The 24,418-nt window shown below is 39.2% G+C and overlaps 1 protein-coding gene across 5 annotated transcripts in view; it reads right to left on the reverse strand.

Moving 5' to 3' along the window:
* The window catches only part of RNF130 (ring finger protein 130), a 50,144-nt gene that overhangs the window by 13,161 nt on the left and 12,565 nt on the right, over positions 1-24,418 (reverse strand). For 3 of the 5 annotated variants that reach the window (XM_071759010.1, XM_071759012.1, XM_071759013.1), the window contains 5 exons: positions 16,843-17,093; positions 13,342-13,413; positions 11,502-11,584; positions 4,806-4,902; positions 3,591-3,795 (listed from right to left, as the gene is read on the reverse strand). In XM_071759010.1, coding sequence (XP_071615111.1) covers positions 3,591-3,795; positions 4,806-4,902; positions 11,502-11,584; positions 13,342-13,413; positions 16,843-17,093 — 708 coding nt within the window. The other 2 variants (XM_071759009.1, XM_071759011.1) reach the window with 2 other exon arrangements.

A 24,418-nucleotide genomic window follows, 5' to 3' on the forward strand; every position in this document is an offset into this window, starting at 1 on the left:
AGGAAAGGAGCTCTCCCCACATCATCACACCCTGCCTTTGTACTACAGGAACATCACTAGGAAAACACTTTGCTGGAGGCCTCAGCTCTCTGCCAATGGGAAGCAGTTTGCCCTTCCAGTAAAAATAGATCCGACCCAGCAAAAGGCAACAAAAAGAAGAGCTGCAAGGCAAGGCAGAAATGCAACTGCTATCAGTGCTCACATCTGGATGATACTGCAATATCCTTTGTCTTCTTCCTAATGATGTGGAAAGGTTTAGAAATGCAGACACTCCTGTTTCACAACTCATCTTGCTCCATGTTTTCCCAAGCTGTTTTTTGGTACAGTTTAACTATGTTCAGCTACAGCTATGTTGCCAAGTTGCTGTCTAATAGTGGCAATTTCAAGATTTTGACAAAAGGAAAAAAAGTATCAGGAGACTTGATAGGGCTATCTGAAGTTCTAAAACTTTTCTTCATTAAGCCCTTTTGCAATTAGCATCTGGAAAGAGGATGATAGGAAGGTCTGCAAATTAGAGTTAATCAAGGGTCTATAATGACCAAAACCTCTAAGAACTTATTATAGCACTTTCTGAAGATGATTAGATTGAGACAGTCTTATATTTTACACTAGAGATAGACATCTTATTGAGAAGGACATCTTATACTTTTCAGACAGCAATTAAAGCAAAAAAGAGGTTGACACTTTCCATCCCCTGTATAAATTATAAAATATGTATCATGAGCCCAGATGTTCTGTACATCTAAATGAAAATAGCCAGATGTAGCTTGTTAATTTATCTGCAGAACAGATTTATACTTGCCCACACAGAGAACTAAAAAAAAAAGATTGAAAGTCATGTGCTTGACAGATTTCTTGTCTTAAAGGGGGCATTGAGGGTGTCTAAAAATTAAGAAAGCATGGATGTCTAAGTACTCCTTTGAATGCAATTCTTAAGCATACTAAAATGAGAGGTCAGAAGACTGCTCTGCTCTCATCACTTCATTCATTGCTTTCACCTCTTCCTTTCCTAAGAGCAGAATTCCTTTTCTATTTAAATCCCTTTTTCTTAGCTGAAAGTATGCCAACGAGGTATAAAGATATTTTAATACATTAAATTTGGCTATCAAACTGAGGCGAAAACAGCCAAGGGTAGCCAATGGTAGTAATTTTGGCCCTGTCAGGTGAATTTTGAACATGGCTATTTAATGGCAGAAATCTACTGTTCTACACTGGATATAAATATCCTCTCTTTTCCTCATGTCTCCACATACCAAGATTTCCTTGGACAATCCAGCTAAATATAAATTAAGTGGGGCTTCAGATCTTAGACTGGAACCTAATGCTTACTGAGACTTAACATTTGAGAAAAGCAGAAAAGGCACTTGATTCTTTGGAAACTACATTGTTGCTTCTCTGTTCTTGGTATTTCTTCCCAATGCTGTCCGTGACACATAACCACGAGAATTATATAGAAAGATCTGAATATTTACTTACTCATTAGCATTCAAGCTAGCTGTGGCTTTGATGATCATGTAGCAGAGTGTAAGGGCACTGAGGAGGCCAAAACTGGCAATAATAAACCATTCTTCTGTTGACAAAGGAAAGGGAGGAAATCACTCGTGGGAGAAGGCTTATGTCAAAGCGATGCCAATATTTCCCTCAAACACCACTGGAGGAAGGCAAGAGGCTTCTAAGCCATGAGTGGCACCAGGAGGTGAAGCAGAAGGAGGTTAGCCACAGAGTTACTGACTGGAGAAGGCTAGCAAAGAAGAAGTGGAGAGAGGTGTGGAAAAAAAACATGGCACAACAATATTTCCTGGCTGAGCCTAAGGGTTAGTGATAAAGAAAGATTACTTAATGTAAAGTGAAATGCAGGAACAAAGGAAAATGTAATGAAAACTGTCACCCCACCCCCAAGTCAGAAAGAAGATTGTTAGGGTTGGTTTAAATTTGCTGAGATGCAGCTCTTCACATAAGCACACCCAGTATGCTTGGACACTTGTGTCTTTGCCCCCCACCCAAATAAAGCTATAGTGTTACTTTTAAAATAACAACTCGACTAACACCACAAACAGAAAATAGGAAAGCTTGTTTGAAGGTAAAACACACCTAGTTTTCATTTTAACAGACAGGAACACAACACAGAAAAATAATTTCAACATTAGTACATACATACAGACAGACTAAAAAACCAAAAAAGCAGCATGAAGAAGGCTATTAAAGAATGTTCACTATTCAAAGTTCTCCCTCCTCAAGATCAATTTGGCACAAACACTTTTGTAGAACATGGCTTTTGGTTTAACCCTCATGCATCAAGGAATGCATGTGTCATCCGTAAAATCCAAATATTTGAACAGTCTTTTCTAAAGCTTTATTTTATAAACATTGTCAGAATGAGCTGTTGCTGATTATTTCTTTTTTTACCCTGGCATCCCATCTGTGCAAGAGCAGTTGTACAGTTGGGAATAGACAGTAAAAAAAAAACACAAAAAACCTTCTGTAAAACCAAGCAGTGAAAAGTTTCTGCAAAAGCAGAGTTTTCCCACCCATGACAAGGAAAGCAACACACCAGCAGATTTGCTCTCTCTTCAACAGAGTACAAGATAAGTCACATACTGAAGGCTGCATGGCAAAGTGACTTTCTGGCTTTGCAAAGAACTTTGTATGTGGATTTTTCCTCTAGGAAAAAGGAAATTTCTGGACACAGACTGTGTTTTGTAAGATGAGACTTTCTTTAATGAGACATTTACTTTGCTCCAGCACCTACAGAAACAGACTAAAGGACTATTGCAGTTACACTGCCTCTTATGTCAGTGAGTGGCCAACAAGTGTCACTAAGTTAAAAATCTAGATCATAGATGCACGTAAGCAAAATACAAGGAGAAAAATCAAAGTGCTGTACTGCATGGGTTCTATTTTTGCAATCAGCCAGAAAAACAACCACTTAGGCATCAAAACGGGACTGTTCATACTGAAAAGTGATGCAACTCCACACATATTGTATTCATTATAGTGCTATTATGCATTAAAAACTCCAGGTAAAAGCCAGTGAGTGGAAATTTCCCATACTATTTTTATGGATAACAGCTTGCAAGCAGTGCAGGAACAGTTTTCTGATGTCATAAAACACTTGGACAATGCTCAGTTGTCGGTACCTCAAATGCTTATTTTTAAACTCACAAATTTTGTAAGAAACACCATCTGCTAAGAGATGTCAGAATTCCAGTAGTAGTGTTCTCAGGGGAAAAAAAATGCCTACAGAAATAGTAAGCAGCTAAAATATTATTTGTATAAATTCCTGCATGTAAGTATTCTGAAAGGGTAAGCAGTGATTTTGGCAATCCATTTCATCCTACTGGTTACCAGATTCAAGATTTTGTTGCCATTGTTCTTTGCACAAAGGTCTAAATGGATACACCATTAATTATGCAAGTGCTGGCACTGTCATACCTAGAGTTACTGGTCTGAGTATGGAGCCTCTTGGAGACACGAGGCAACCTTTTGTCCTTGCAGGGAAAGATTTTTCACCACGGCCCTGCAGCACCCAGCTAGAGCAGAGCAAGTGCCACACCCCAGGCAAACCATAGCAGAAGCCAAAGAGAACTTACTTGTCACAGCAATGTTGATCTCTCCTGACCTTGGTGTGAGCTCCCCATCCTGGGGAAGCTGTGACATTCCCGAGGTGCGCAGGGGCTCCAGGCTCAGGGAGCCCTCGCTGGCAAAATCGCCGAGCGCCGCTCGCCTGCTGGCAGGCTGGCCCCTGGTGAGCCTCTCCATGTCAAAGGCTACATTATCTGTACAGGGCACGTTTGGCTGGAAAAAAAACCCCAAGGAATTCCACGTTACAATGGTACCAAACCTGCATATTGAATAAAACCACACCCGTGCTATTCAGCCACTATGGATGTGCTCAGATCACACAGGAGAGAAACTCGCAAGTGAGCAAATCCCATCCACAGCTGCTCCTTCAGCCCACCTTAAAGAGGTGGAGGGAGAAGCAGAAAAAGGATAAAGATAAAAAGGGACTCAAATCTGCTTGTAGCATAGCCTGTGCCTGCACATTTCACTACTATGAGCAATGATGACATGCACCAAATTCTACTGCATGCTCCTCTAAAAATCTGTGTGATTAATCGCAAAAATAGGTCACCCACAACATATCTGCAACTGTTTCTTTAGAAAGTGTGCAAATTTGCAACTGGCAGAGCTTAAAATGGAGTCCTGATGATTCCCACTGGCTACATTCAAAACCTGCTTTAGACAATATCTTGATAGGCTCTTCTCTTTTTTCCTTATTTCTTTATTCTAAAAGAGCATTGCTCCCACCTTACAAACTTTTCCTCATATGGGAAAGATGGAAAAATCCTCTTTGAATTTCTTTACCTCTATCCCTTTTTGAACTGCCCAACAAAAACAGTCCTAGGGGACCCCATAAGCCAGAGCTGCTCAAGGAAAATCTGCTGGCCTCGGCCAGGGTTTTTTATGTGTAAACAAATTTAAGGGTACCTACAGGAGACTATTACAGAACAAGAGATTTACAGAGTTAATTTAAAAAAGAAGAACTGAAAGAAGTTGAGGAGATAGATTACAGACAATCTAGTAGACAAGAAATTGTTATAAATGCAAATAACAATATATTCTCAATTACAAATTAAGGAAAAGGAACAACAAACCAGCTTTACCAGCAGCAAAGAAATTGTTTTAAAAAAACCAAATGCTTTCTGAGTAAAGGTACCCAAATATAATTCTCCCTTTCTCCTCTACAGTCATTTTTCCGGTTCTAGGTCTCAGACATGAGAAGAGCTCACAACAGTGTAACTTACCACAATTCCCAATGCCTTCAAAATGTTCAGTTTACACATTGGACATGTACAGTGCTCACTAAGCCATGGGTCTACACAAGCTTTGTGGAAAACATGCCTAGAAGAACAGACAAGGCACATGTTTAATTTGCTGACAATTTTATATGATTGGAACTACTTTAACAAATCTTTAGATAGCTTCTTTTAAATTAAGCTAGCAGAACTAGTTCTAGAATTGTGAGTAATTTGTGCTGATTGTAATATGAAAAAAAATCAAAACCTCTTGCTAGTTGTTGCCACCATTTGCCAGTAGCTTACCCTAGGAAGAAACACTTAAAGATTTAATTTTTCCACCTTTTATTGATTTAACTTCTTACCATAGGAACCCAGATCTTTCATTTCCAGTGGTATTGCCTGCAGAACAAGAAGCCAGCAAGAGCAGCCTAGCTCAACAGGACAGACTGGTGATCATGACAAAGAACATAAATTACAAGGGCTGCTTAGCCAGTGAAGAGCTGTGCTCTGAAACCAGCAGGTGAAGGAGCAGTGGCAGAACAAGGAGTCCTTGCCATCTATTTGAGGCATCAGTCTCTAAGAGGTCATGCATGCCCCCAGGGCAGCATAAAGCTGCTCTGCTCTCCATCCTCTCCTTTCTTGGGTGCTGCTCTGGGCCTCAGTAAGCTCAGTGTAGGGTTTGGTACTTCTTTGCTCCCTATCCCTTGGGATTCTAGCAAACATGGAAAAAGAAGGTATATAACTGCTTTGTCTATAGGTATCAAGACTGAGGGAGGGGATAATGTATATCAAAATAATTAAGTTCCAGTCAGTTACAGCTATGTATCCCACCAGTACTAACTAAAGTTTAGTACTAACTAAAGATGCATAGGCTTAGAGAGTACAAGATACAGACAACAGAAGAGGGACAGGGAGCAGAACAACTTAATTGTATCCCAGCAATGGAAACTTGCAGAATCTCAGCTGGTCTCTTTGCTGAACTGAATTTTTTAGCAATACAGCAATAATGAAAACCAGGATATATATATATATATATATATATATATATATATATATATATATATATATATTGCTTACTGACCAAATAATTGCAGAAAATACAGACTCACTTCTGTTGCTATCAGATCTTAATGCATTCCCTTTATTACTCACAGAACTATAGGAATCACTGGTTAGAAACCTGAGGTGACAGAACAGGGTTTGAAATTTTCTGAAACATGGAAAGATGCTATTTTTCTATGTTAGACAAATTACAGCTTTTAATTGCTTATATTTCCCTTTATGATTCTGAAGTATCTTTTTTAGAGTAGGACAAACTTGAAAATCAAATATTTTGGGAAACAGCAGACATCAAGACTCCACAGAAGTATGAAAACAGCTTTAATATATCGTTATCAGCTAATCAGTGCTGTTGAAGCACTCAGATCAAGTGAAGCAGACAACTGATATGGATGCCAACATGCATCTGCTAAATATTATGAGTTATTTTAGAGAGTCATTAGCAGTTTGATATAGTTGAAATGCACCAAAACAGCCCGACTATATTTGTGACCTCAATTCTTTGCTTGTAGTTCCTAAACCTTCAGAGATAATTACTAATGTGCTTCAAAAAAGTTTAAGTCCCCAAAGGTTATTGATTTAGATCAGCATGGCTCTGCCTTCTACTTAGGTAGTTTATCTACTCCTTAAAAAGCTTGCTGATATCATCAACGTGGCTCAGACTCTGTCTGGATTTCTCTGCTTACAAGAGTTAAAAAGCAGTTATGCAGCAAAGATAGTAAAGACCTGAATTTTTTTTAAATACTCAAGTCTGACAAGGTAAGCTCTTGCATTTTTTTATTATCATAAACCTTCTCCATCTTCGTAACTGTGTCTCTTGTTTTCCAAGACCATCAGTCTAAAGAGTTCCTAGTGAAATGCTCTAGGTCACAGCAGCTGACAATGTCCCCCCAGGAACCACTCACTGGGGACTCAAGTGTGACACTGCTTCTGCTGCTTCCCCAGCCTTGGGGCTGGAGGGAGCACAGCTGGCAGCCAGGCTGGTGGCATCGAAGGAGTCTCCCCTGTGGGCATAACTCCAAACAGGTGACCTGCAGGTATTTTTCCACTTTGTCAGCATACCCAAGCCAGTTGCCCTCCAGCCTGCAATAAACATCTTCATACTGACTCCGTGGCACAACACGGCTTCTCTGCAGCATTTCATAGAGAAAAAGTGAGTTGGAGGTCTCATTTCATGGTGTAACACCCTCAGATTTACGTGTCACACAAGGAGAAAGGCTTGAATGAGTTTACAAGTGCCATTTCCCAAGAGCTCACCACACTTCCCTGCTCACAGTGCAGCCTCCCACCCAAGGGACCTGATCAATGTGTGAAGTGGCATCTTTGGCTACTGCTGGAGGCAGCTGCTCCCCTTGCCCTGGGGTACAAACCTCCCAGACAGTCTGGCAAACAGCACACAGGTCCTTCTGGCCCTGCTGCAGGCAGCTGGTTACAGCTAGCACAGCCAAGGAGAGATGTCTGGCTCAGTGCAGCAGGGAGGAAAGCACCATGTTTCCATCCCCAGCAGGCAACACCAGGGCAGAGCAGTGATTTCCACAAATACCTAGTACTGCTGGGGGAAAAGAGTGGCTGCCCTTGCAAGCAGGTAGCAGAGAAAATGGGGGTGATGCCAAGGCACTGCAGTAAGTGGGATATCATCATTGAGATGATATGGCCTCAACTTGCTCTTAAAATAAGAGAATAAAATATCTAAATAAGTAAATAAAAATATCTACTTGCAGCAGCACAGAATAAAACTGATGGAAATCTGGCTTAGCTGCTTTTGTCACTTTCCCTCTTCTTGGCCACTACAGGAAATACTAAGAATTTAACTTGAGGCATTTATTTTAACATATTCACTACTTTAATTCTCTTCCTCCCTTGAAAATTTCTTCCTTCTCAAGTCATCTTTCTGCCCTTTTCCATGTTGCTCTCTGCTTCCCTTTAACCTGTCACTTTGCTCTCCCCTGCCTTTACCTCTCAGTCCTTCACACTATACCCCTTCTGATCACTTTTCCCTCTTCATGTCCTAGAAGCAGCAGTGTGATGGCAAAGTAAAACTATCTGAATAAAGAAAATAGCCTATGAGGTTTCTCTTTTGCTAGAATCCTTCTAACCTTTGCTTACACTACTTATTTTTAACCTATATAATATTCACAGAAGACAGAGACATTCCTTACTCAGCCATGTAAGCCTCAGACAGACCTCTGCCTCTAAGAGCTATAGGTACTGAACATATTTCTCACTCTGAAGCCCAAAATGAATGACAGAAAGTCAACTGCATTGCTTATAATATTTTGAATTTTATTTAAATTGGCCACAATTTCTCACCTGCCTCAAAAGTTTACATCATAAATACAGCATTTTGCTGAAGAATTTTAGGTGTAACTTGCTCAGCTGACGATTTTGCCTGTGTGTCTGCCCAGCTCAGGCTCCTCTCTGCTGAGGCACAGAGCAACAGACCATACTTAAATGCAGACAATTGTGGTGCTAAAGGGAAATGTTACTTTTAAATTGATGAAAGCAGCAAGGATGTCACATGTCAGTGATTCCTACTGTCTAATGATTACAGCTTCCTCAGCAGGCATAGTAAGAAAAACGTCTAGACTTCCATTTGCTTCCTCTTGGTCAAGCCCTTTTCTTGCAATTTATTTCCTCATCTGAATTAAGAGACTCTCTTGCAGCTTTTTGTGGATTTTTTGTTTGGTTGGGGTTTTTTTCTTTTTTTTTTTTTTTTAAACCAACTTTGCATGTTGCACTAAAATGAGAGGTTGAAATATCAGGAAGCAGAAAGGGATTAAACCTCCAAAACAAGATTTTGAGAGAAGCATCCCAGGTGCTGAAGACTAAAAGTCTTATGTGCAATGAGAAATTTACCAGTTGGTCCTTGTATACAAACATACAAATGTCCTATAGAAGGCATTCACCTCAATGTTTTTGTCCAGCCAAGATGGTTTTGCACTCAACTCAAAGGTGGACTGCAGGAGATGAGAAGTGACATTTTAAAAAGGGAAGTAGAAAGTGAACATAAAGTTGTCATAAAGCCTTTGAATGTAATCTGCATCTTCACTGATCTTATTATTCTTGTGAAAAACAGAGCAGAGAAGGACCTACACAAGAGCCTTGACATCTGCCTTACATGGGAGACTGCAGCAGGGGAGGCTGCACTGAGCTAGCATCCAGCTGCACCTTCATCCAGCTCCCTGACACAGCTGGAAACACCCCTGCCAGCAGGACTGCAGCTCACAAAAGGTGTCTGAAGGAAATGGACTCGAAAAATATTTTTTTAATTAAAAATTTAATCAATTATCATCTTTGTTAAATGGTCTAATCACAGCTCACGATACCAAGAATGTATCTGTTGCTTGGACAGTGACAGGTGTTTGATTAGGGAAGTTCACTGTGTTCTTCATGGAAGATTATTTCCTTCCACATAGAGTCAGCCTCCATTGGCAAGGATCTCCCTCTGACCTCTGATCAAAGAGAAAGGCAGAGGAATGGGACTTGAGAGCCTCCATTTCACATCCTTGAGACTCACAGTACTACCCTGAGCTACTGCACAAGTGAAGCTTTCTTAGAAGGCAACTTTTAAAACAAAAGTTCATTGTTTAAAAACTGATGTGCTGTTTCCAGGAGTTCCTCCTCTAAATTCCAAATCATCTTCTACATAAACCAAGGACTAGAGCTTAATTCATATCTGCAAGCTTTACTTGAGATTGCAGTATGGGACATAAATCTCTGGAATATTTACCTACCACTTGGGAATATGTTTTTATGGGACAGAGGATGTCATCTTTCAGTAAACACAACCAAATTCTATAAAAGAAAGGCACGCACATCTGCATGACCAGAAGCTCCCAAACCTTTACAGATCCAAGACTAAGCTCTTCTATTCCCTAATATTTTTATGGTAGTTTCTAAACAAACACTTGTAGGGTATAGGAACTAAACAACACTGAGAATCTAAACCAGTTCACAGTTTCCCACAGTCCAAGAAGCAAGGAAAAGAGAGAAAAGTAAACTGAATTACACTTCTGGCTTCAGAATTAGAACGCACACGTTTTGATCATTACAATATAAAATAACACAATTTGCCTTTTATGATTATAGAAACTCATTATGCATTAGAAGAAAAACATTCTGGCTATTCAGAGCAGGCTGCAGGAGGATTTAGAGGTCTGATAATGAGCTCTTATGTGCTGCAGCACGACTGAAGCTCGACTCCAACACCGTGACTTTGTTGCTTCTAGAGTATCACGCAGAGCACTATTTATATACCAAGCACAGGCCAAATTACTGGACCTTGGCTGCATGTATACAACACAACTTACATGTATTTTTTGTGTCTGCAGATGAAGGGAAAGCTTTGCCTATCAAAATACAAGGGAAAGATGTCCTTGGTAGTGGTTAAGGCTATCAAAATGTACCAATTCATCACAAGCAGTCAACGGGTAGAAAAGCACTTAAAAGCATCTTCTTAATAAGCAAATATACTGCAGCAATACAAAAATGGAAGTGAAATGGAAACAAACTGGGAACCTGTAAATGTCAAGCCTAGAGGGAGGAGGAAGCTGTTACATTTTAAGCACCAACCCAGAATACCCAGTAAGTATCTTCAGCTACAAGCCCAGCACACACCAGAGAGACCAAAGTCAGATCATAGCACAGCAGCTGACTGACAGCAGAGGACATAAGAAGGCTGGAAAGGCTGCTCTTTTTCCTTCACTGTTTCAGATACCAACAGCCAGTGTTGCAAAATCTACTGTGCAAAATCATAGAATCACAGAATTAGCCGGGTTGGAAGGGACCTCAGAGATCATCAAGTCCAACCCTTGACCCACCGGTGCGGTTGCTAAACCATGGCACTGAGTGCCACATCCAGGCTCTTTTTAAATGTCTCCAGGGACGGAGAATCCACCACCTCACCGGGCAGTCCATTCCATTGCCTGATCACCCTCTCCATAAAGAAATTCTTTCTAATATCTAACCTAAATCTCCCCTGGAACAACTTAAGACTGTGTCCTCTTGTCTTGTTGAAAGTCGTCTGGGAAAAGAGACCAACCCCCCCCTGGCTCCAACCTCCTTTCAGGGAGTTGTAGAGAGTGATGAGGTCTCCCCTGAGCCTCCTCTTCTCCAGCCTCAACACCCCCAGCTCCCTCAGCCTCTCCTCATAGCATCTGTGCTCGAGTCCCTTCCCCAGCCCAGTTGCCTCCTTTGGACCTGCTCCAGCACCTCAATCTCCTTCCTGAACTGAGGGGCCCAGAACTGGACACAGGACTCGAGGTGTGGCCTCACCAGCACTGAGTACAGGGGCAATCCTGCAGCTGTACCTGCCTGGTTCATTATAATGAAGTTTTTTGTGTCAGCCCACTGCTCCATCCTTAAATATGCACTTGCCTCTCCCTTACAATCATAAAAGCTCCACTGCTGCTATGCCAAAACTGCCCATCTTCAAGATGAGAATCTTTTGTTTAATCTCTGCTGTCATAACAGCACCAGCACCCACCTTCATACCTTCTGGTATGAGAGTCTAAAATAAAGTAGCTGTTATTAGGGCTGGAAACATGTAACGAATGTGTCTGCAAATCACAGTTCATATATTAACAAAATGAAGCAAAGGAAGAAAAAAAAAAGTTTCCAAACAGAGCAACCTCAGTAGCTTACTTGCAGGGTAAAATGCGAACAACATCGTTCTGCTTGTAACTCTCAATGCAAACAGCACAATGATCAAAGTCTGGGTCTGTTTCCTAAAATGAAGAGAAAAAAACTCAAGTCAAGAGTTGAGGCTATGACAAAGGTAAAAGTAGTTGTGACTGGTACATGAACTGCATTGTGCCAAGTGGCTGTTGCTAAGAAGATACAAGAACATCAACTGGGTTATGATATTCCAGCATGACTTGAGTACCTCACACGTACAGAACTCTGATCTCATTTGGAGCTGGTAAATGACCATCTGAAACGTAAGCTAAAGGTATGATTCTAACATTCAGCTGAATCACTATAAAACAGTGGTGATTCTCCTAAAAGGTTTTAATTGAGAATGGAGCTAAAAGTTAAATTTATTCAGTTGTCTGGATTTGTTTTGTTTTGGTTTTTTATCTGCAGGATAAGGATCCTGGAATTCCCTTGTATCATAAGAACTATAAACAATTTTTACTTATTCCAAAGTAGTCCCACAATTTTGTCTGCTGCTTACTTGCAGATTTATCACCATTCTTCTCCATATATCAAGATGAGGATCACTGAATGATTGCCTTCCCTGTTTTCTCCGTTTATCAAAATTTATTATTTTGTTTTTTTTTTTTAAACACAATAATTTAAAATTTCTAATGATAAAGGGCCACCTTCATTTGGATGTAGCTATGGCATTAACAATATATACTTAAAATTTTAGGCCTGTGACAAAACAGGCTGTGCCTTCTCTTAGTTCAGGCTCATTTTTCTTTTAGATGCCAGCAATCCACTAGAAAGTCAGAGACAGGAGCCACAGCACGACAGCAGCTGCTCCCTGGGCAGGTTTCCTCCTTCTCTCTGTTCACCTGCAGGTGCATCTCACACTGCCTGTACACAACCTACACATCACTTGCCAGTTTTGCATTTATGCTGTCAAGACACCAGCATCTTTCCTTTTACTATGGAAAGGTTCCCACTATCTGTCACAGAAATGGTTTAGTGTTGTCCTCAAATAAAACCACATAGAGAGGAAGAAAGAATAAGGATTTTTTTTTTCCCCCTTGGCTTTTCTCTAGAAGCAAATTTTTCCATCACTTCCTTCCAGTCTCCCATTGCTGATAGTGTTGATAAGAAAAATAAAAAGGCACACTGAAAAGGCCCAAGGAAATAATTTTCTCTTGAAAATCATATCATAGCCAGAATTCCCTTGCCTTTTGCAAGTTAAAGAGCAAAAATTAAGCAAGATTAAGTGACTAGGTTTTCCTCTGAGAATCTGAGAAAAAAGCAGTACTGCTCATAAAAATGGAAAATGTTTAGGGCTTAACACAACAAAACATTGTGCTGGCAAGAAACACTTCTGGAGCAAACATTTACTATCTTGAACGAAATACCTGTTTATATACCCCCTCAGTTTACTGGCTATTTATACCTTATGTAAGAGGTTGCCCTTTATTACCTGTTTTTTACATTTATTTTTACTTTACACAACTTACATATGCAATAACTCTAAGCTTGCAGAATTCCACCAGTGCTACCCTATGTACTCCTACCAGCAAAACAACCAGCCAGCCAGCACACAAAACCATCCTCTGTACAGCTGCCAGATGAGGTGCAAGCAGTATTTAGAAGAAAAACTTGTTTGAAATGTACAAACTTAAAGCATCCATTGATACTCAAAGTTACACAAACACCGTGCCGCGGGACAAAGTAAATTTCCAACAAAGAGGGCAAGGTCATAAATCAGATGGAAAAAGGGAAAACTGAGATTGACTCCCCAGCAAAAATTAAACACAATGCTCAAGTTTACCAAGTTAAAATCTTATTATTATACCTTATCACCCTTCTTTACTGTCCTGGTTGTCAATTTACCGATGGCTTTCTTGGCAGCATCTCCAAGACGACGCTAATAAAATGACAAAGAAGATAACACAAATTAACCCTCACAATAAAGCTTCATTTCTGTCTTTTATAATGACTTATTTGGGCTCAATATTAACATCACAATACACACTATGGCAGTAGGCCAACACAAGACAAAAAGCATACACAGCAAAGCCCACAGTTAGAGATTTGTCGGGAAGGAAAAATCCCTGATATTTGAGCCCACAAATAAGCATGGGCATAAACCTCAGGAATTGTATAAAAGTCCACAAGAGCAATTGAACATTTGGGTAACAGACCTAATCAAACACAGCCAGCAGAATAAAGGCTGAAGCAACACATCCTGATGATTACTGTTATATCCTGTTCATACTGCTTTTTATTCACTGTGCTGTAACATACCCCATGCTCTTCTCTTAAGCTTCAATACTATTTTTTTTCTCCCCCTGAGCAGGCTGATCTTATTCCGAGATGGAAGAGATCCTCTCAGTGTGACCTAGTTTCTTCCTTATTATTACCCAAAACCACCATGATCTCACAAAGAAAAAAATAATGGGTTATGAAATATAAATAAGCCAATACAGACTTAAATAAAGCTGAAACTAATACTGGTTTGAGGATGAACCTCTACGTGAACACTGAGGCCAAGCTATTTTTTGTTGTTTATGCTGTTTTTATGACCACTACTGTTAGATGGAAGGAGCCATTTCTGCAGTTCAAGAGCTGATTCCTACTGCAGTGCCCAGTTCTCAGCCAACAAAGAATGGCTGCTTGCCAGCTGGTCCATGGGGTCCCAAGGATGGGGCACTGAGTGGGAAAAAGCTCACATCTTCTTGTTTCAGGAGCCTGAGACAGCAGATTTGGTTTACATTGACTGGAAAATGGCAAGTTCATGTATTTCATCCCTCACCCGTACTAAGTATTCTGCCTTTGACAGAGATGTGCTACTCTTGAAAACAAACTGCACCTATCAAAACCTCCTATGCAGCCTGAAACAATTGTGTATTTTGTGCCCACCTGCTACAAATGAAAATCAAATCCTCCTTAAGCTGCAACCCCCTGAATCACACACTGTCTCTGCATACAAAATGAAACTAAAAAGGCTGCTTTTCCTTGGGAAACACAAAGATGTCAGAGTCCAACAAAACCACCTGTACCACCTTTATTTTAGAATTACAGAAGCACATATTTTTATTTATGATTTCCACAGAAGAACAACTCCTATTTTAAAAATTTTTAGGGCACCCATTGAAAAAAAAAAAATCAGATACTCAGCCCCACTACTGAAATATACCCATGAAGAAAAAGCAGCATCAGAATCAAAGCTGAGTAATGGGAAAATTATATGCTTCTTGCAGTCAGAAATCTCATCCTAACTTCAACACATGAGAATTTGGTCAATTTAAGCAAATCTAAATTACTTGTCCTAGAACAGGGATATGAACAGGGATATTGGCCTGCATACTTAATGACACAGAACACACTGGCACACTGCTGGAATAGATAAATCATTGCATAACCTGAAGTGTTACTTAAATGTTCAACACTACCAACAAAGTAATTGTGTGCAGTATTTATATTTAGTTGTACTACATATGATTGTAAATACACTACAGGAAGCATAATATTTCAGCAAAAATCTTCCAAACCAAATATTTTCTCATGTAAATAAATTTGCTAAACAATAATGTTCATTTCTTCCACTTAAAAAATCCATCTCTTCCATTTTCTAATTTTGGAAATGCTCAGGATTTGCTAATTTGGTAAGTTAGGACATTGGCACACAGCATATTCTTGCTGTTAAAAGCCAGAACTGCCTTGATGGAAGAGGCCAGCACCAAATTCACAAGTTTCATACCTCTGGAGGAAGTGTGCAAGAGTAGTGATGTGAAATACCAGTATCTACCTGAACTATCTACAAAGCACAGTGTGTTTTTGATGTAGTTTTTTTTTTAAAAAAAAAAAAAAAAAAAAAAAAAAAAAAAAAAAAAAAAAAAAAAAAAGTGTGCCTTGCCATAACTTGAAAACAAGATCATAGCCTAAAACAAGTTATTTCATCACTAACAGTACAGCCTTCTCTCTGTGAAAGCTCTCAAAGCTCTTTAAAAACAAGCTGTAGCTGTCGCCACCTTTGTATTAAAGTTTAATAAGCCCAGCTTTTTAAACCACATAAAATTTTCATCAAGTTTCTCCTGACCTTCGTAAAAATCTAAAGAAAGAAAAAAAGGTCATAAGAGCCCTTTCCCCATGGAGCAACTGTTTTGAATCATGGACATTTGAAAGAAGCCTTAGTACCATGTAGGGGATGCAGTAGGCACAATTTAGTCTTCCACAGACATTCATTGAGGAACAGTTATATTTAAACTTTCCCCATCCCCAGGGACCACACTAAGTACTGGTTACAGTGTGGTCATTTAAGAATGACATCCTTAGGAAAATTTACCCATGGGACCTGCAGCATCAGACATTATTTATAGAAACTCAAAAGGAAATCCTGTGTCACAACAGAGGCTTTATAAGTTTGCATTTGTTTTAGGGTTGACAAAACACCAAAGCACTGCCTCACCATGAGCTCCAGTGTATTAGCCCTAACTCAGGGGGAAGTCTGGGGACAGTGACTAGAGGGCAGCAGCTTCCTACAAAGGCAAAGAGAGCACAGAAGATTTACTGAGGTTTCCTGACCCTTCTCATTAAAAGCCAAGGCACACTAGGGAGGCAGTGGGTCATTAAGTCCACACTAGTAAAACATTTACTTCTAAAGTTTAATCCGTATTTGAGGTGATGGCTTAAATTAGTCAGGATCTCCAAGTATGGCTATACTTAATTCAGTTCTTAAAGAGCTGAAAAAGAATATAAAAAAAAAATAGTATTTGATAAATTTTTAACTAAAATATATGCCTGAAGATTCATGTAGTCTAGGCCAAGTGTGGTCTTGAACACAGCTGAAAGCTAACACAGATCCCTAAGCAGTTCTATCCCTTTTTTCTTACCCTAACATTGATGACAGGTTACAGTTTTGAAATACCTTCAGAACTACATTAACTATTATCATTAGGAACACAAAGAGAATTAAAAGAATTAGCTCTGTGGTTCTCTACACTGCACAAGTTCATTCACAACTTAAACTTGCCTCCCCACTCCCAATCTATATACAGTATCTATTATTCAGCCATCATGGATTATCTTCCACTTGCATTTGTACTCATCATATCTCAAATATTTTGCTTCAATTCTATTCTTTCCTGTCTTAAGAACTTGTACTGGTGCTGCTCAAGATGAAAACACTTTGTATATACAAATCCTTATAGATCAACAAGCTCTGCTGTGGAACAAGAAGCTTCTGAACACTTGTTTGATGAATATTCCTTAGAATATCATTGTTCTTACTGACTCCTATATATAGAAATATCACCTCCAGAATTTAAAAGAAAAAAAAATAGAGTCCCCTTACCTGATTTCTGTCACGTGCACTGGTGTACCTAATCTTCTGGATGAAGTAAAATATTAACCATGCTGAAGAAATTATCATCAAAACAATGAATGATATTGACACAAAAACTAGAGACCCCCGACTGAAGTTTTTTGGAGGAACACGGGACCCCACTGCTATTGCCATCAGGACAGAGATATTCTTTTCCAAGTAATTCAGGATCTCCTTAACCTTTGATTCTGTAATCATGACAGCAACAATGTCTCCAGTTCCTATATAAAAAAAAAAAAAAGAAAAAGGGAAAAACATTTAATTTACATTTAAAATTAGCACAGCACACTGCTCACTAGATTTTCCAAATGTGCAGTCATTTGAGTATTTAGGAGATTTTAATCTAAACCATCTATAGCACATGAAGCATGCTACTGGGCACTCAACTCATGGCTTGTCCTTCAAACCCAGATTTTCAAATTAGGGCATTAACAGCCAAACTGCAGCTCTGCACACATAGTAACAGATCTCTAGCAGTGGTTACACAGTACTTCCCACATTATAATTACTGTGTGCAGCCAGAACTAGCTCTCAAAAGTACATTTGTTCCAGATTTGAAGCTGTGAATACCTAAGCAGGCAACTCACAGAAAAACATTTAGAAGAGGAGTTCAATGATACTGCTAAATAGGTCTTATTTTACATAGTGCTGGGTAGAAATTGCTCTGCAGAGTTACACAAGTTCCCCTGCATGGTTATGTGGCTTTCATGTGCTATCGTGGTAGTGAAGGACCTGAAAATTACAATTCCAGCACAGAAGCAACAAAGCCAAACTTCAGCCTGCATCAATTCAGACAGAAGTGAAAGCAAAGCATGTAAATCTGGCTGCAAAGCAGAAGAGAAACGAAAAAGCTTGCCAGAAGTCTGAGTTCTGATTTTATCACCCATACAAAGACACATTTGATAACATCACAAACCGTCTGTGGGATTCATCAGCTCCATTTTGGATGTGTAGCCTGCCTGGTTTTCATAATGTCTTGCCTCTAGATTACCTTTTGTCCCAAAGAGAAAGGGTTTGGTACAAGGATAGCAAGAGAATAAAACAGTAACACACAATTAAGACCAAAATAACCTGCAGAGCAGAGAAAGCCCCTGTGTTTTAAAAGCAGATGACCCATTAAAAACAACGAACAACAACCCAAAACAGAAGCTTGAGCTCAGGGCAATTCTGATCTAAGTTCATAGAAAGCAAAGTTTATAGGAAAACCAAAGCCAGAAAGAAAAAAACCTTCATTAATATCTTCCTTACTAATCCAAATCTATTTGCTTCCTCTCAAACCCTTTTAAAAATGCTTGCAAAGTCAGCTCATCTGTTTGCTCCATCTGCTTGTCCAAGTCTCATTCCCTCAGAGAGGAACTGTATAATGCAAGCAACTTCAGCACCAAGCCTCTGGATTTAGAGTGAATTTAAGTTACAGAGAACCCAATGTGACAGTAAAGAAAGAACATGAAGTCCTATTTTAACAAAAGGAATTTGTTCAAAGTCTTTTAATCAAAATATTTTTTTAATAAGTTATTTTATCCACAAAATGATGTAGAAGTCACAGAAGAGCAGAATCTTTGAAATGCAGGGCACAGTAAGTCAGGGTGACAGACATAATTTTCCAAAATGGGAGCTTTAATAGAGTTGTGCAACATTCTTACATGTTATCTCATTACTCTTTCCATTCGCAATGCCAAACAGTAATTTTTACAGGCACATTCCTCAGGATTCAGAGCCAGTTCCCTAACAGTCATGTTGTGGACTGTGCTGACAGAGATACTCAGAAGAATCAAAGCTGATCATCTCAGAAATTAAGATCTTCACAATAACTTTTAAATATTCCACAGCCCCAAGAAATTTTGATTTACCTTTATTTAAAATTGAAATGGTAAAGACAGTAAGGAACTTTTGCCATGTCCTAGTAACAAGGCTGCAAGTAGAAAAAATATGGTCAGTGTTTCCTCCTGAATGAGTACTTATCCATCACCTGCAATGTTTTCGGAGTAAATCTACTTGGATTCCTATTTCTCCAGCTGGGAAGAGAGTCCTTGCCCAGTCTAGCAGCAGTTAATTACAGGAATAGCAGCCACCTTCCCTACAAGATGCTGTAAGTAGATGCAGCACATTCTTCTGCAACTCCAAACCCCTGCAGCTGAGATGGTGCAAGATCAATCCAGAGCAGGTAATTTATCCTGCTTGGTATATTCCCCAGCCTTCACATCTAGTTTGGAGAGAAAAGAGGGGCAGAACTGGACTGTGTTGCCCTGAGCACATGCTCTGCTGAGCTTCCCCAGAAGGTATTTATTTGCACCCAAGAATTATGGTGGTATCAAAATATCAGAAGCACTCAGTGCAGTGTTCTGACATGATTTACATTTATCTGCAAAGCCAAGCAGACTGAGATCTTCCCATACTAATCCAGTTCTGTCTGAATCAAAAGCTGAAGGCCTCTACCTATTCCCTGCTGCCCAGGCAGTGTGACAAAGCTGACAATCTGTCATGCATTTTATATAAAGCCCTGTACAAAGGGAACCTCTGGCATCGCTGCAAAGTGATTTGCATTCCAAATGACTCAACTGGGAACAGCCAAAGTGCTTCTGCTGCTTCTGATCCTGCAAGAGCCAAGGAGAACTGCAGAAAAGAAAAATGAATTGTGCCTGTTTAACATACTGAAGCTCAGTGGAAACTGGGACTTGGTTCATCCATATTTTTGTCAGGGGCATCACCCGAAATAATTTTAGCAAGAGCTTCCTGCTCAAGAACAATTGGGGGCAGGAGGAGACACTAACTCATTTATTTTAGGCACCCTGAAACCTTGCATTTCTGAAACTTAAGCAGAAAAAAAATCCTCAGGTGAATAAAACCAAAAAATAGTACTGTACATAAGAGTTATAATATGGTCTTACTACACACTCTTATGGAAAGCAATGTTCACCTGAAACCAGATGAGACCTGAAGCCTACTGAAGAAACCAGAAGAAACCTCTCAGCCAAGAGCAGTGGCCAAGGAAAAAAAGCTCAAATGCTAACTAAAACAAATGAAGCACACACTCAACCACAGATGATAAGCTAGGACAGAAACAAGGCCTAAGATAAATACTGACACCTGTAAATATAAATCATTTGATTGCTATCATCCAAGCCCAGACACCTCTCTCTAGCTTGCAATTTTACCATCTGCATATTTTGTTGGGATAGTTATACAACTCTGTCCATGAAAAGGGATGAAGATGCAACTAATCACTAAACCTGTGTAATGTAACTTTGGGAGAGAATGAGAGAGAAAAGACTTGAAAACTGAGAAGACACTACAGAATCTTGGGCTAAGATTAAATAACAGTGAAACAATTCCAACAGAATTTGGGAGCCCACAAACCACCAAAGAAAACAGAAAAGCACAAGTACTATGGCTATATGTGAAGTTTTGAGAGATAAATCAGGAGTTCTGTGAAAACACCAAGACATCTGAGCTGCAAGGGAACAGATGCAGAAGACAGACACAGGGAAAGGGATATAACCCATGGAACCCACAAGGGGAGCTGAGTGAAAGGAAAAAGTTGTATGAAAAGCTGCACTGCTAGAGAAGGTGGGTTTGGAAAGTACAGCTATTAAATATAAATTCCACAGTACTTAATACTAGGGAAACATACAAAAATTATTCAGATACCTGAAAATTTTAGTCCAATACAAAACAGAGAAATTAATTCTGAAGAACAACTCTTACATTCTAGAACAGGCTTTTGGAAAAGCAGACACCAAGAGGAAGAGTCTTGGCTTAGCTTCAGGGTTATTAAAACAGGTCTAGCTGCACATATTTTTATTTTGATCTAATCAGAATGTAAACAAGAGCATATCCAAGCTGTCATCACACAAGTGCAATTTCAAGAATAAAATATGCTGTTTGAGATGTCCAAAATCAATACTTCTACCTACAACCCCCCCATATTTATCAGTTATTTCTAAGCAAGGCAAGAATTTAATGACAAGGATACACATAGATTTAAAAATGCAACTGGACAGCATTTTAAAATATTTGTCATCCTGTTGCCTTCATAATGCTGGAAAAGTTGAATTCTTGTCTGTATGTGAACACTTACTTTCAGATGCTTATTTTATGTAATGTCAGACAATAGATGTTAAAACACCACCTATTAAATATGGTGAAGGGCTGTGATACATGAAACTGTGAGCTAGATATTCAAGCTCAGCAAGGAACAGGCTTCTGTGAATTGCAATACAGACAATTTATATCTGAAGAACACTCAGAACTCTGGATTGCAGCAGAAAGATTCTACAGATTTTATTCTCCAAGGTAAGAAAGGGCACTGCACTGTGCCCTCCAAATATTACATACACTTTTATTTTGCAATGTACCACACGTTGCTGTACTGCTAACAGGCATGTGATGGACATCAAGAAAGTTCTGCACCATGAAGAAAAACAGGCAAATGATTGAGGCATGATTAGAAAACCAGAAACAGCAAGAGCAGCTTTCCAAAGATGGGTGTGACAATTAATTTAAAAACAAAGATTAAATCCTAATGAGATTACTGTTGCACTGGCCACTGGCACATTAAATCATGAACTTCATGGGTGATAAATAATTTTATAAGCATTAAGTGATCTTTCCAGTGCCCACCCTGCTTCAGAAAACAAAAAATGATGCCCCAGCTAATGTTCCTGCCAGAATTTTGCATCAGTTTTATAATCTACCATGCCAAAAACCTCCCTAAAAGAAGAGTTACACAGCAAAGTCAGTAGAGGAAACTATTGGGCCATATTTAGATTACAATGGCTGACACATTATTTTGCAATCTAGTTGCTCTATTCTAACACTCAGACATACATTTCTTAAGGAGAAATCTACATGAGATCAAACTAATTAGTCACAGCTAAATCCTTCTGCTTAATTCACAAGTCCAAATCTTGCTAATACAGGGGAGATGGTGGAGCTCTGTGCTCCTGCATTTCCTCAAGCCTGACAAGGTCAAATTGTCTCTGCTACACCCAGCCTACCCAACTCAATAAAATGAGACACTTAGAGCCTCTGCAAAATGCCACACAGGATCAGCATGCAGAGCAGAGGCACTGGACTTGGCCTTCACTGCAGATCATTTCCTCAGCCTCACCCAGAAAGCACCTTTTTATCTCCTGTTATAAGTCATATGATACTTAGCTCTGTTAAAGTAATTAAAATCCTTCTATTAAGATACAAGATGCTCCCACCTACCTTAAACCTCCCACAAGTTCCTAAACATCTGCCCCATCTTAATTTTTGAAAGCAAAAATATGCTACTATGGAAAAGGTTCCACAATATCAGTTTCATGTATTTCTGAAATACGTAAACCTTTATCTCCAACAGATATTTCTACTCATTTGAAAACAACCTTTCTTCACATATACTTCTGACCAATGTCCAAAAATTGTTACCTTAGATCCTTATTTATGGTACAAGCACTGATTACAGTGTCACGTTCTTGATTAACCAGCAATATTAATGCAAAGTAGACCTTACTGGTCCATTCATCATTTAAACAGACACTTGGGTTTGGATAACTAAAACTTTCCATAATCTTGCACTCTGTAAGATGACTGGGTGCTAGCCAGTGGCTTCCATTTTGCTCTTTCTGGATAACAGTTCATATTGCCAGTAATGGAAGTTGAAGCTAAAAATCCCAGGGATTTCTAAGAAAATTAATCTGTGATGTTTACAGATTTTCTTCTATTTACAGACAGCTTCCATCCGGATCCATCAGTCTGGACAGTCATCCCAAACAAAGCCAGCAAAGCACAAAAGAGAAACAGCAGGAGAGCCTTACCCAAGGACACCACAAAGTACTGTTAAAGCTTCATAAATAGCATATTCATAGATTAGTATCATAAATTTGATTCTACTGAATCCCATAGATTTCAGGAATTGCTCTGCTGGAGCTCACACTTTGGATAAGAATCAGAATGTAATTACTTACAGTCTCTAACAGTCCCATGGGCCTTTTTGCAGTCACAGAACTAATTACCCTTTCAGCTGGATATGGAAAAATGAGCCTAACTGCTGTTATTTCAGTTGTGTATGAAGCACATACTATGCAAAAACACTGGTAAGCTCTGTCAGGCACAGGGGCTACCTTAGCTTTGTAAAGTACTTTCCCTGGCTTATCTTGAAAACATTAGTGCTGTTTTAAGGTTCAGAATCTGTGCTTCAAAAGCATTCATCTCCACATCTCAAAGTGTCAGACATCTGTATGACAGATTTTTCTGAATGATGCACCTCTAAGAAATGCAGGGGGAAACAGGGTTAACTATAATGTTGACACTTGTTCCCCACATTTTCAAAAGGCAAATATAAACAATGAACAATATAAAATGATCAAAGATATGTAAGCTATGGTTAGACTATTGATTGTTCTGCCTTTTAAAAAGCTTCAAATTTTATGACTCATCTCACCTTCCTGTTAGCTAATATTGCAGGATAAATTAATAATAATTATAACAATATTGTAATATAATTAAAAATAGTTTTGAGCTGTGGATTAAAAGTGGGTCTCAGGGATATACAGAGAAACTTTTGCTGTTGATTTAGTGTAGAACTGAAATATTTGTCAACATACGTTTGTGCTAAATAATCTGCAATGTGCCCTGCCATGGCTTTCACACATCAGCTCAGTTTGCAGTGGCAGAAAGAGACATTTGTGAGGAAAAGGCAAGGAGCAGAGGAAGATGTGCTGCAGGAGAGGGGCATTTTGCCTGCCAGATCTCTGCAGTCTGCTCACTCTGGATGAGGGCAAGAACATGGAACAGCCATTAGATGGCAACAACTCCAAATTACTTCCTGTCCCACCTGCCTCTGACCCAGTGGCCTAAAATAATCCACATAAAATACATCAAGTTTTACCACCAGTCGAAGCAAGTGCCAGTGTGTTTTTTAAGCAAACAGAGGGGCAATCAGAAATCTTTCCTTGGAAGGAAACTGTTCCTGGGAGCAGCTCTCCCCAGTACTGCAGCAGGGAAATGTCACCTTCTGCACACACCACAGAAGACACACACCTTCTGGCAAAAAACAAATGCATCCTTTCTTCAAAAATGCAACAAAGATTGATCTTTGGATGTTTCCAGCTAAAGACTTCAAGAGATTTACCTGTATCAGGTAAATCATCTGGAAAAAGTGTTCTATTAGAAGTTGTATACATCAGGAAATTTCTTCGTCACAGTAGTTACTGGAATCCACCCACTTCGTTTTGACACTTTCTTCTATATTTGTTTGTCTTTTTCTGTTGATAATTGTTCCATAAATTCTGAATATGAAATTTTAACTCCAGAGGCTTCTTTGTCTTATATGCTCTTCTATAAACCCAAATACAAGTATGTATTTTAATAGGGAAGTTCAATTAAATTTTAACTCTCTTGTACTTGACAGGACTGTTTCCACCACACACAATCAAAAAAGAAAAGAAAATGTTGTTTTACTTGCATTTCCTTCCTATTCCCATAACTGACTGTAAAGCAGAGAAGCATATTTTCTCTACCACACAGGCTCTTTTTACATTAAACATTATTTGTTCTCCTT

The sequence above is a fragment of the Heliangelus exortis genome, chromosome 15 (genome assembly GCF_036169615.1).
Source record: "Heliangelus exortis chromosome 15, bHelExo1.hap1, whole genome shotgun sequence".
Taxonomy (NCBI): Eukaryota; Metazoa; Chordata; class Aves; order Apodiformes; family Trochilidae; genus Heliangelus; species Heliangelus exortis.